The sequence below is a fragment of the Rhinolophus ferrumequinum genome, chromosome 23, assembly GCF_004115265.2.
Source record: "Rhinolophus ferrumequinum isolate MPI-CBG mRhiFer1 chromosome 23, mRhiFer1_v1.p, whole genome shotgun sequence".
NCBI lineage: Eukaryota > Metazoa > Chordata > Mammalia > Chiroptera > Rhinolophidae > Rhinolophus > Rhinolophus ferrumequinum.
This window is the reverse complement of record NC_046306.1, coordinates 43770267-43782526: the sequence shown is the minus strand read 5'-3', so window position 1 is coordinate 43782526 and position 12260 is coordinate 43770267. Positions and strand designations below refer to the sequence as shown.

At 46.3% G+C, this 12260-nt stretch overlaps 1 protein-coding gene across 1 annotated transcript; it reads right to left on the bottom strand.

Moving 5' to 3' along the window:
• Window positions 1-8358: 8358 nt before the first annotated feature.
• NXT1 (nuclear transport factor 2 like export factor 1) lies at window positions 8359-11726 on the bottom strand. The gene is made up of 2 exons (XM_033094258.1): window positions 11356-11726; window positions 8359-9094 (listed from the first exon to the last, which is right to left on the bottom strand). Exon 2 carries the CDS (start codon window positions 9032-9034, stop codon window positions 8612-8614), a length of 423 nt encoding a protein of 140 aa, XP_032950149.1. The 5' UTR covers window positions 9035-9094; window positions 11356-11726; the 3' UTR covers window positions 8359-8611.
• Window positions 11727-12260: the final 534 nt, after the last annotated feature.

The following is a 12260-nucleotide window of genomic DNA, read 5'->3' as shown; positions in this document are numbered from 1 at the left end:
ACGGGGACATCAAAAAAGACAGGATGAAATAGCTCAAGAAAATGATCGGGAAGATCAGGCGGCCAAGTCTGTCACCCTCTCTAAGGAAAAATTAATGGGGGCCCTCACTCCTTCGTTACCAGGCCTCCCTCTTCCCCCATTATATAACTTGGAAGAGAAAAACGGGACAGTCAAAGGGGAGACAGTCTTAACCCTCAGGGATGTTATGAGCTGGTCAAAGTCTACACCATCCACAGTCCCTCCAGTGGAAATCCATTACAGGATTTCATGATTCCTATCATTTTGGACCGGATAATATGCACCACATCTGCAGGAAAATGTTTACTGGGAAAGGCATATGTAAGACAACCAGGTATGCCATACCTGTAAGCTTTGTCTTTATAACAACTTCCAGGAGAATAAGCCTCCCCTGCTTATACACCGCATTCAGCGTCAGGGAAGCTACCCAGGAGAGGGTTGGCAATCAGATTTCCCTCAATTGGCTCCATGCAAAGGATTTAAATATCTCGTTATTTATTGACACCTTCACCAGGTGGAGAGAGGCATTTCCCACCTCAACAGAGAGGGCCCAAGAAGTTTCCAAGCAACTGCTAAAGAAAATCATTCCCAGGTTTGGCTTACCCCGGTCCTTACAAAGTGACAGTGGGCCTTCTTTTACCTCACAAGTTACTCAATAGGTGGTTAGGACACGGGGAATAAGATATTTCTTACATTCCTCTTGGAGACCTCAGAGCTTTGGCAAGGTGGAAAGAGCAAACCAAACGCTTAAGGACGTCCTAAGGAAGCTCTGTCAAGAAACCTCTCAACCATGGATTAACCTTCTACCAATAGCTCTGTTGCGGCTTCAAGTAGGCCCACAGGCTTCCCTACAACTTAGCCCTTATGAGGCTCAATGTAGTAGGGCCTTCCTCTCATCTGACATACTCTTAGATTCAGAGGCTACAAACCTCCTTCAATATATCACCTCTTTAGGGCAGTTCCAGGAAGCCCTCAGGGCCTATGGACAAAAGGCTCTGCCCTCACTTATAGGATAGAACCTACTATCACCAACCCAGTACGTACCTGCCTGGCAGCCAGTTCTCGTCGGATCTTGGAAAGATCGCACTCCCACATTCCAACTGAGCCTAACTTGAAAAGGTCCCTTCACTGTCTTACTTTCTCCCCCTACAGTTGTCAATGTGCCAGGAATCTCTAACTGTATACATCACTCCGGGATAAAACCCTGGAAGGTTGATGAAGGAGACTTGCTAACTGGATCACAGTATTCCTGTCAGCCACTACAGGACCTTGAGTTACTGTTCAAAAAGTGAAGCTAAGTATTGATGACTAACCCCTGACTACTATCTACTGGTTGATTTTTCTCTTAATCCTTATTTTTCTTTTTCCTACTTCTACTACTCTTTGGCCTATGTCTTTTAAAAATACTTGTCAAATTTGTCTCCTCCACATTACATTTTGAGCAATTCCACTCAAAAAATGATTGTCCTCCCGGGATTCCAACATGTTCCTCTGGAAATAGAAGACTTAAGATTTATACCAGCCTCCTTTCAACACTGTCATTTGCAGCTTTTGCCTCCCACCTGCCCGCAGTACAGGGAAAACACCTCCTTCCTCCTGACAGAGAGCAAGAGGATAAGACCCTGACTGTGACATTGCCCTCTTTCAGCAGGAAGTAGATACAGAAGACACACATCGTCCCCTTTCCTAAAAAGTTTCAGCTTCTGTAACTCTTGAGGAGTAGGTAGATAGAAATGAGCAGGAGAAGGGGAAATTTAGCCCAGATTAGAAAGCCCTTTGCTACAGCTCCTACTTGGGTCAAGACCCCTGGCAGCTGCCCAGCAGGACTCCAGGCTTACACATACCTAGAAATCAAAGAGATGTATTGCTAAAAGTCAGAAAAGGGGGGAACCCATCCTGGTTGTCACCAATACCTTACTAGCCCAACAGAACTCCAGGGTTTCATATAACAGAATGTGTAAACACATCCCCCAAACCCAAGGGGATGTGTTTACACATGCCCCTAAATCAAAGTAATGCATTGCTAAATGCCAGAGGGCTAGGCACCTCAGGGGAAGAGAGAGAGATAAGAGAGGAGAGAGGGGGAGGCATTTCTTCCCATAGAAACAAAAGCATTCATGCAATGTAAGGAAAGGCTGCTTCCCTCCCTTGGGTCAGCCCACTCCAAGTCTAGCTCCACATCTTGGAGTGTACCCGCATTTTCTAATAAACTTGCTGTTCTAGGCTGCTTCCCCCTCTTAGGTCAGCCCACTGCATGTCTCAGAGTGTCCTTTCTTTTACTAATAAACTTCTGCTGTTCATACACAATATTTCTGTCTCTTGATTGAAGTCTTTCCTTCAAGACAAGAGCCAAGAGTCAATGTCATTTCCCCAGTAACAAGGAGATATTCCTTCCTTAGGAGACAGTAGCAGGGTGTCTGCACTTCATGTCCTGTGCCCAATAGGGACTGTGGAATCCTGTCCCGTTCAGAGATTGCAACTAAGAAGGAACTTTCTGTCCCCTCTGAGCACTCAGGCCCCTGAGGTTGTGACAGTCCTTCATTTCCCTGTTTCCCAGCTACCTGTCTCAGGACCAGCAATTCTGCTTTTGTTGTATACCAATACAGTAGGAACCATGTGGCTATTCAGATTTAATGAAAATAAAAACCCAGTCGCTTGATCACATGAGCTCCATATCAAGTGTTCAGGTGCCCCATGTGGCTGGTGGGACATGTCTGTCCTCGAGGGCTCCACTGGACAGCTCGATGCCCTCCCTGATGCCAGTGCTAATAGCTGTAGCCCTGACCCACTCCCCTCCTTCCCTGTTTCCAGAGACCACAGTGCAGTTTAGAGTTTTCTGTTCTGAAGCACAAAGTGGGATGAGAGTGGGGTAACCACCTAGTCCCAGTTTTTTCAGGGCTTTCTTGATCTTAGCACTGAAAGCCCATTCCAGGAACCCATCAGTCCTGGGTGAAATGGGGTGGTCTGTCTACCGGGCTGAGACCCACAAATGATGTATGGTTGAGCTGAGGGATGGGATGGTGGTACAGCTCATGCTTCCCCACAGCCCCTTCAGTGGGGGCACTTTCCCCATTCCCCTGATGACACTTTGTGCTCACTCTTAGATGAAACAGTCCTGCATTAATTTAAATTCCCCTGCAAAGCTTCGAGTGTTAAAAGTCCCTATACCCTGTTCTTCTCTCAGCCAGGCCAGCCACCATCTAGGAGGAGGCAGAGGCACCCTTCTAGCCCCCTGCACCTACCTCCATCACCACTAAGTTTCTCAACAATGGTCCTTTGAGCTAAGTATTCTGGTAAGAAGAGTTTGCTCTCTCTGAACTTGTGATTTTTTTTCTCTGCTAGGGCACTTGAGTGGATTTTCTGAAGCCCCCAAACACTGCTGAGTTCTTCTGGCCTTGGAGAATGTACCTCCTATTCTGCAGGGCTCTTGCTCCCCTAGTGACTCTGAGGAACCCTGAGGACTACACCCACCTTTCTCTTAGCCTCTCCAAGGGCCTAATCACCCAGCACCTGAGACATTCCCTGGGCGGGATCCCTGCTCAGGCCCATGTTTCAGCCAGGAAAGTGACCCACCCAGGCTTGCTCCTGACAACAGGCTCACCCCAATGCAGCAGCCACTGTCCCTCCTGCTACCCTGTCCCTATTCCTGCCAGCTCTCCATTCAGTCTCCAAGGTGGATGCTCTCTGTCAGAGGAAGGTGAGATCCTTCCCAACACTGCAGCAACTTCCAACCTAGCCCAGCTGTCCCAAGTGGCCCTGAACTCAAGGTCACTTCAGGCTGTGTCCAATGGGGTCTCACACTCCAGGACGCTTCTGCTAAGTTCAGCAGGTCCTGTGGCAGCCCCTTCTCTTTGCTCTAAAGGTAAGGGAGATGATACCTTACCACTCTTGCCTGTTGGAGGGACAGAATAGATGTCTAGGAGCAGGTGGGCAGCTTTCTCCCAGGAAATATCTCCCCAAAACACTCTGCCCCCTACTCTCCCTACCTTCTTATGTGGCAACAGACACTGGCATCCTGAAGTGCCATCCTGGCAAGCACTGGGGAGTTTGGAGTTTACTGGCTGTTGTCAGTCTGATGGGGGGTGGGTGGAGTTGGTACACCTGGCATCACTTACGTGCTGCTATGCACTAGGGAGAGGGATGGATGTGAGGACCCCATCAGTGTCCATTGCAGACCTTGGCTAATTCTATTACAATAATTGTGAGTTTATTCATCATTTCCTCCCTTCCTTCCTCCCTTCCTTCCTCCCTCCCTTCCATATATATTTTTGTGATTTGACTGTTTAATTCTTTTCTTGTGCTATTATTTTTTCCTCCGATTTTTCTTACTGATTTTTTTCCTTACTGATTTGTAATGGTTTTTTATGTAGTAAAGAAATACGAATTCTGACAATTAAGTTCACAAACTCATCCTTAAAAAAGTGCTATGTACCTCATTGCTGAATATCACTAGTCACCTTTGAAGTCCTCCCCTTGGGAAGCTATGCAACAATGCCAGCACCTAGTCCACCCTTCAAAGCAATTTTGGAACTTTTTCTGGAATGGCTATCAGAGCTGTTGTCATATTACCCTTGATGCCCTGAATGTTATTAAAATACCTTCCTTTCAATATTTCTTTATCTTCGGGTAAAGAAAGAAGTCATTAGGGGTGAGATCAGGTGAGTAGGGAGGGTGTTCCAATACAGTTATTTGTTTACTGACTAAACGCTCCCTCACAGACAGTGCTGTTGTGAGCTGGTGCATTGTCCTGATGCAAGAGCCATGAATTGGCGAAAAGTTCAGGTCGTTTTCATCTAATTTTTTCACACAGCCTTTTCAGCACTTCCAAATAGTAAACTTGGTTAACTGTTTGTCCAGTTGGTACAAATACATAATGAATAATCCCTCCGATATCAAAACAGGTTAACAACATTGTTTTGATTTTTGATTTGGACTGACTGAAGTTTTTCGTCGTGGAGAATTGGCTGACTTCCATTGTGCACTTTGACGCTTTGTTTCAGGGTCATATTGGTACACCCATGTTTCATCACCAGTGATAACATGGCCCCAAACATCGTCTTGCCTCTCAAAAAGGTCTTGTCAAACTTCGACTCTCCTTTGCTTTTGTTCATCGGTGAGCTCCTTCGGGACCATTTCTGCACACACCTTCCTCATGCCACAATTTTCAGTTAAGATTTTCTTAACCGTTTCTCTATCGACGTTTACTTGGTCTGCTATGCTTCTCACAGTAAGCCGATGATTTTGACACGATTCGACTAATTTTTGCAATGTTTTCATCAGTTCTGCTCATTACTGGCTGCCCTGACCTCTCTTCATCAGTGACGCATTCTCTCTCCTCAGAAAAAATGTTTAATCCATTTGGCATTATCCCCATGAACTTGGACTAAAATGTCCCTGATTTCACTTCCACTCTTTCCAAGTTTTACAAGAAATTTAATGTTTGTTCGTTGCTCTAAACTCAAACTCAGACATTCTTCAAATGGCACACAAAAACACACAATAATGCATGCCACTCAGTAAGACACCGTCACATGTTGACACAAACACAGCTGTGAGACACTGATACACCAAGGTTATGAAACCTTACCAAGCTGTTTGTAAGCGTTGCCAATGTAAGGGCATGGTGGCAAGTTCATGAACTTAAATTGTCAGACCTTGCAAATCCTGTCCTTCATTGCACATACTCTTCTCCAGTTTTTCACTGATGATTACGTTTGCCTCCATGGAAAAGGGCCCCCAAACAACAGTGGCTTCAATAAAATGGAAGTGTCTTTCTTGCTCACCTGAAAGAAGCCAGAGGGGTTCTTCCAAGGCTGGTAAGGGGTTCCATGAGGTTGACAGGGGTCCCAAGTCCTGCTTTCCACTCCTCCATCCATTTCATGTGGCCAGATTGGGAATCATGGCCCCCTACAGCTGCTAGAACACCATCTCTCACAGCTGCTTTTTCCAAGCAGCAGGATGGAGTAAGGTTGGGAGTAAACAAGGGTCAGGAATAAAGATTGGCTGCTCCAATCTTCCAAGGAGACTTCCCTGAAGTGTCTCACAATCTGTGCTCATACACCTCACTTGTCCAATTGAGTCGCAGGTTCACCCTAACTTGGTGGGCTAGGGAAGATTAGTCTTTCATTTGAGTGTCTTCTGAACCAAAAACTCATTTGCCCTGTTCCTTAAGGGAGAATGGATACTGGTAGGCCACTAGAGGCCTACCCTAGTGCCTTTTAGAATGCCTACTATACTTTCCCTTAAATGTATTGTTCCACAGGGACAAGAGCTATTGTCTTGAAGCTTCTCAGGCCAACATGATTCAGACTTCTGGGAGTTCATGTCAAGCTCTCAGAGGGCCTGATCAGACTTGGACCCTCTATCCAGGTCTGAGGTAAATAAAGGTGGTTTTCCTCCTAGCCCTTTAAGGCCTTTGAGATTTGAAGTCCAGCAGCATCTCCCTCCAAACAAATCTCTGCATTAATCCTCCCACCCCACTCCATTCACTACCCTGAAGGACAGTGCTCCAGGGTCTCTCACAAGTCTCCATCTTGGTTTGGAACCTCCCTCTTGTATGTCTCATAGGTATTTTACCAGCATCTCAGCTGAACTGCTGGTCTCGGCTCACTATGTACACATCTATTTGACTTGTTGGATCTCTCTGCATGTGGCTTTGAAATTGGTTTTACTACTGTTTCCCCGAATATAAGACCTAACCAGAAAAGAAGCCCTAGCACGATTTTTTTTCAGGATGACATCTCCTGAACATAAGCCCTAATGCGTCTTTTGGAGCAAAAAATTAATGCAAGACCTGGTCTTATTTTTGGGGAAGCACGGTATTTTGATGCCTGGCCTGATTAGATTATGAACCCCTTGAGGGCAAGGAACACACCTGGGCCTGCTTTGGTTCCCCGGAGTGCCATGTCAGAGCCATTCCCTTACAACACGTTTACTGTCTGCCCATTGCAAACCTTTTTCCTCACTTGGCAATAGGCTTTGTTACAGTAGGTCACACATACCCTAAAACAATAATGGCTTTAAGATAGGATTTACCTCTCATTTAAGAAGTCAGGAGGTAGGAAAACTGGGGTCACTTTGGTGGTTTAACATGGTGGTTTAACCAGAGACCAGGGCTCCTTCCGGTTCAACACAAATCTACCTTTATGGTCCTCGTGGCCCAAAGTTGAGTCAGAGCCAGTGGTCCAGCCATTAGCTGTTTTCCAGGAAGTAGGATAGAGGAAGAAGGGTCTTTTGAAGCAATATTCATTCCCACAAGCCTAGCCCTTCTGCTTCATTGGTTGGGACTTGGTCATAAGTCAAACTTAGCAATAAATCGAGCTGGAAAGTCCTTTTTCAGGTGGGTACTTTGTCCCACTAAACATTGGGCTCCAGGAACTAGATAAGGGAAAGGGTATTAGAAGGAAAACTGTCATTTATGTCAACATACACATCAGTATTCTTTACCTTCTCAAATTCTCTTTCCAAATCCTAACCCACAACCCTATCTCAAACCTACCGTGTTTCCCCGAAAATAAGACCTAGCCGGACCATCAGCTCTAATATGTCTTTTGGAATAAAAATTAATATAAGACCCGGAGTTATTTTACTTTATATTAATTTTTGCTCTGAAAGATGCATTAGAGATGATTGTCCAGCTAGGTCTTATTTTTGGGGAAACAGGGTAGCACACTTGTCAAAGAAAATTTAACTAGGGAAGTCACGTGGATACGAGATCTCATCTATTGGTCAAAGGATGATGGAATCTTCTACAATTTTCTATTCTTTTTTTTTACATTAGAGAAATGCGATTAGAGTTGTTCTTCAGTCAATAAAACTAGCTTCTAATTCTGATGCCTCCACCACCCCAACCCCAGTACCTCTTCCTCTTAAAACCAGTTCTTCACTTCTCTTTGTTAAGAGAGTAGTTAATATAGGTGTTCATTTATAAGCAGTTATTAACGCTTTAGTATTTCACCTGTTCTCGTTTAACTCCCAGCTAAAGTTCTAAGGTAGTGCCCAATCACATCTGTTAGGTGATTCTCATGTAAAGTGCACTACACATTAAGACTCTTAGGGTGCTTTTGAAACATGCCAATGCTCAGCCCTACCCTCACATATTCGGGTACAGTGGGTCTGGGATATGTGGCCTGAGTAAAAGTAATTTCAACGTGTCCCAAGAATTCCAGTGTGGAGATGGCTGTGAAGCTTAGCTCTAGTACACCTGTGTCTAGGACATGTGCTTGGCCCTGGACCACACTCCTCAGCAGGTGCCTTTTATTAAGCTTACTGCCTTTAACCCTCCTCCTCCTTCAAATCTAATCAAACACATCAGACAAGGGAAAAGGAACATTTGTATTATCGTTTTATTTGTCAGAATTCCCAGAACCAGGGTCTCTGTTGGGCAAATAGAAAAATAGAAAATTTTACTACTTTGAAAAGGGAACTATGACCAACAACTTTACACTCAGAAAGGAGCTTCTTGGACTCGAGCAAATGCAGAGTGCAGCCTGGGAGGTGTAGCTGCAACAACAAACAGGAATTTGTGTCCTCACATTTGAGGTCTGAGTTTCCCTCTAGAGCTGGGGCTGAAGCAGAGGCCTTTCCTGCCATACTAGCTGGCCCAGTCCTGGAACCGAAAACAGTCGCTTGCTATTTTCCACACTGCATTGCTGGGCGAGGCCTGGGCTGTCAGGAGGAAGTTCTGGTTGAAGTCCCGTTGTTTGTTGCCTTCAAATTTCACTGTTCCACAGATCACAACGAGGACTGTAGTCTGGCTTGGGGTGGCTTCATCATGAACAGGTTGACAATCTACCACATTGATTTGGAACTCACTGGAAGGCAACATTTCAAAAAACTCACTCAAGGACTCTTGTCCCGAAACAGCATTTCCGTTCCACACCAGGGTGGCCGTGCCCATGTATAGGCGGGAGAGCAGACGCCGCCGCTTATCCATGGTGGTGTAGTAGACATTGACAAACTCCTCAGCAGCCCTGCAGGCCTGATCCACGTAGGTCTTGAAGTCCACTGATGCCATCTCTGGCTTTGCTGCAGGAGATCTCAGCCCAGGTGCTTCTGGCACCTGATGGAGCCGGGGCTGTGGGGCAGGAAGATTGAAGAGAACTCATGTGAATGCCAAACTTCGTTCTGCCCTGACAATGAAACACTCCTGCTCTTCTATCGGTGGCAAAACAATTACATACTGTAGAGAGATGACTCTAGGCTCAAATTGCTGCCAGCATCTATTCTTACTGAGCCTCATTTTGCTCATTTTAAAATGGGAATATTACCACTTGTTGCATAGTTGTAATGTGAGAATCAAATAAGACAATACATACCAACTGTATAGTTACAAAGCTGGATACCTACATGCTCAGAAAATGGTAGCTATTATTATGAATTTTAAACATCTTCTTTTATAAAATATAGTATTGGACTACGGAAAGCCACTTTTTCCTGAAAGCATGGAACAGGTGTGACTGTCCCTAGAGAAGTAGGGAACCAGTTTACCCTGGGTAAAGACAGTGGACCATGCTGAAGTGAACAGTGACCCAATAAAGGCCAATTAGATGGTGCATGCTAATCAGCTAGTGACAGTCTGGGAAAGCCTATCATGAGTTCACCCAATGGAGACTGGAAGGGCAAAAAAAGGGGAGGCTTCTTAAGATGGTAAGAGAACAAATGCCAAGAGGACAGAACCAAAATGGTGGCCATAATCCTTATCAGCTATAAGAAGCAAACCTGGAGGCTTACTGGGAATGAGAATGGAAAATACCTATTATCTGTGAGCACAAATACCCACCAGGTAAGTTCTGTGAGACATGATGGAAAGACAAGTTAGAATCGAAGAAATTCTATGGGGTGGTGGTGGGGCTGGTGGTGGCAAAAGAGCTTCAACTATAGCTGAAATGTAACATTTCTTAAAAAAAAAAATGTCCAAAAGCATAAAGAAATATCATTATTTGTTTTTTTTTCCAGGGTCTGGTTCACTGTTCTAGTTCTGTTCTTTTCTGCATGGTTAAAATATTTCACTAAACAAATTTAAAAAAAAAATCCAACAGAGGACAACATTACTAAAATAGTGGATATGTTTCGAATTACAAAATTAAATATTGATAAATTTTTTTCATTTCACAGACCGGAACTTTTTTTTTTAATATCAGTTTATGAAATACATAAAAGATTCCACACAGGACTGGGAAGGAGTCAGGTACTCTTAAGGGCTGAGAAAGGTGGAGCCCTCCGCCTCCTGTAAAGAACTGTAAGGAGTTGGGAGGGAGATTGGTTCTAGAAATGAGCAGTTCCAGAGCCAGGTACAGATGTTGGGTTTTCCACTCTCTCCATGGACCTAAAGTCAAGCCTCAACACTCTTGAGTTAGTACTTGCTAAGTGTTTTACATGCATTACTTCATTTAATGGTCACCACAAATGGATGGTGAGAGGGTATTACTATAAAAACAATTTTACTAATAAGAAAATTGAAACTTAGGTCTGGATCAAGGTCTTGACAGTAAGTACACTCCTGATTTATCATTTATAAGAACGTGTGCTGCCCCTGAAAATGTTGTCAAGACTATGTTGTTCTTTTACTTGCTTGTTTTTTAAGTTCCTGCATTTTTGATATCAAGTCTGTAACAGCACAGTTCCAGGATGGCTAGTTTGAAAATTCTCTTTCAGGGGCCCACATTTCTCTTTTGCTGGAATTCCCAACGACCCAAAGCCCACAGTATTTCTCACATTGACATTCCTCTCTTTCCACCATCTCAGTTCAATTTTGGAAACGCTCCATCTCCACCCGTTCCTGGCTCACGTTCTCCAGTTCTGCCAAAGCAGTCTGTCCAGATTAACCTGCTCCGCCCCCATACGCATTAAAATGACCACCGCCACTTCCTGTGGTTCGGTCACCCACGGAGCTTCCGGCTAGCCAGTCTGTATCAAATTAGAGAAAATAATGATCCTGATAAGTGGAAGAAGAGGCTGTGAAGCTCGCCGTCTTCAAAAGTCCCCACCGTCCAGTTCTTTGGAGCGGGACCAGAGAAGATGCATCAGGCCTCATTTCAGGTCAGGTGGTGAGTGGCTTTTAATCAAAAACGTAAAGTATACTCTCCCCGGCCATGTTCTGGCCCGGGACCTGCTCCAGCTCCAGTACATACTCTTAATCCCCAGGCGAATTTACTGCCTAGCTTTCGGCACATGTGATAGCCTGATACAGAACTGCAACGCCGCCACGTGGACAAGGACAAAACCGGCTTATTCCTGACAATGGAGGGAGGGCGTGGGGTACACACGTGGGTCTAGTGGATTCCTCGGCCTAATCTGTGGTCTTCAGAATGACTGAAGGGGGGGGGGGTCACGAACCTGCGCCGGTGAAGTCGAGGGTGAGTGGGGTGGCCTCGAGTCACGTGCGCGGCGACTTCGGCCAGCTGGGCGGCCCGGGGTCAGCGTGGGCGGTGGCGGCCTCGGTCAGCTGGGGTACCGCGGCCCCAGTCCGCTGTGCCCCACCCTGGCCGCAACTCCACCGAGGGCCGGCCCCGGAAGGTCGCCGGCGTGCTTGCCGCGGCCCTGCACTCTTCCGCCGTTCGCCTCAGGAGGAGCCAGGAAAAGCCGTCATCCGCCCCTCCTCTTCCTCCCGTGAGGCTCCTCCCCGGTGCCCGGCCCTCTGAGCCAGCAGCTTGACACCGGCCTCTGCGGGTTACCGCTTGCGGCTGTCGGTTCTTCGCTCATAAGCCAGCGCCCCCGACCCCGGCCACGCCCACCGCCTTGTGACGGGCAACTGTGCCAACCAGTGGGACGGCGGGCCCGGAGGCTAGCTCCGCCTAGGTGTGGCTCAGAGGAGGTGGCGATTTCCGGGAGGGGCGCTTTTTCAGAAGACCGCAGCATATCCGTGCTGGACTTTTCATTGGTTTAACCGGATCATAGAATCCGACCCAACTGGTCAGGTTGGGTCCCTGATTGGATGAAAACTCAAAAGTCCAATCGCCCGCGTTGAGCGTGGGTCGGCCCTTCTGCTACACGAGATCGCTTAGTGGGGGAGGATGGGGAATGTGTGCGGGTCACGCAGAGGTCCCTTCTCCCACGTCCTCTATTCACCAGTAGTTGGGGGTGATACTAATTAAAACACTAGAGAAACTTCACGACTTGATGCGATCACGGGAAACCAGCAGCGACAGTGACCAGACAGTGACCCAACTAAGGATTTTAATAGGAGATACCATGTGGAGAGTCAGGATGTCCCGTGAGGGAACCAGGAATATTAACCACCA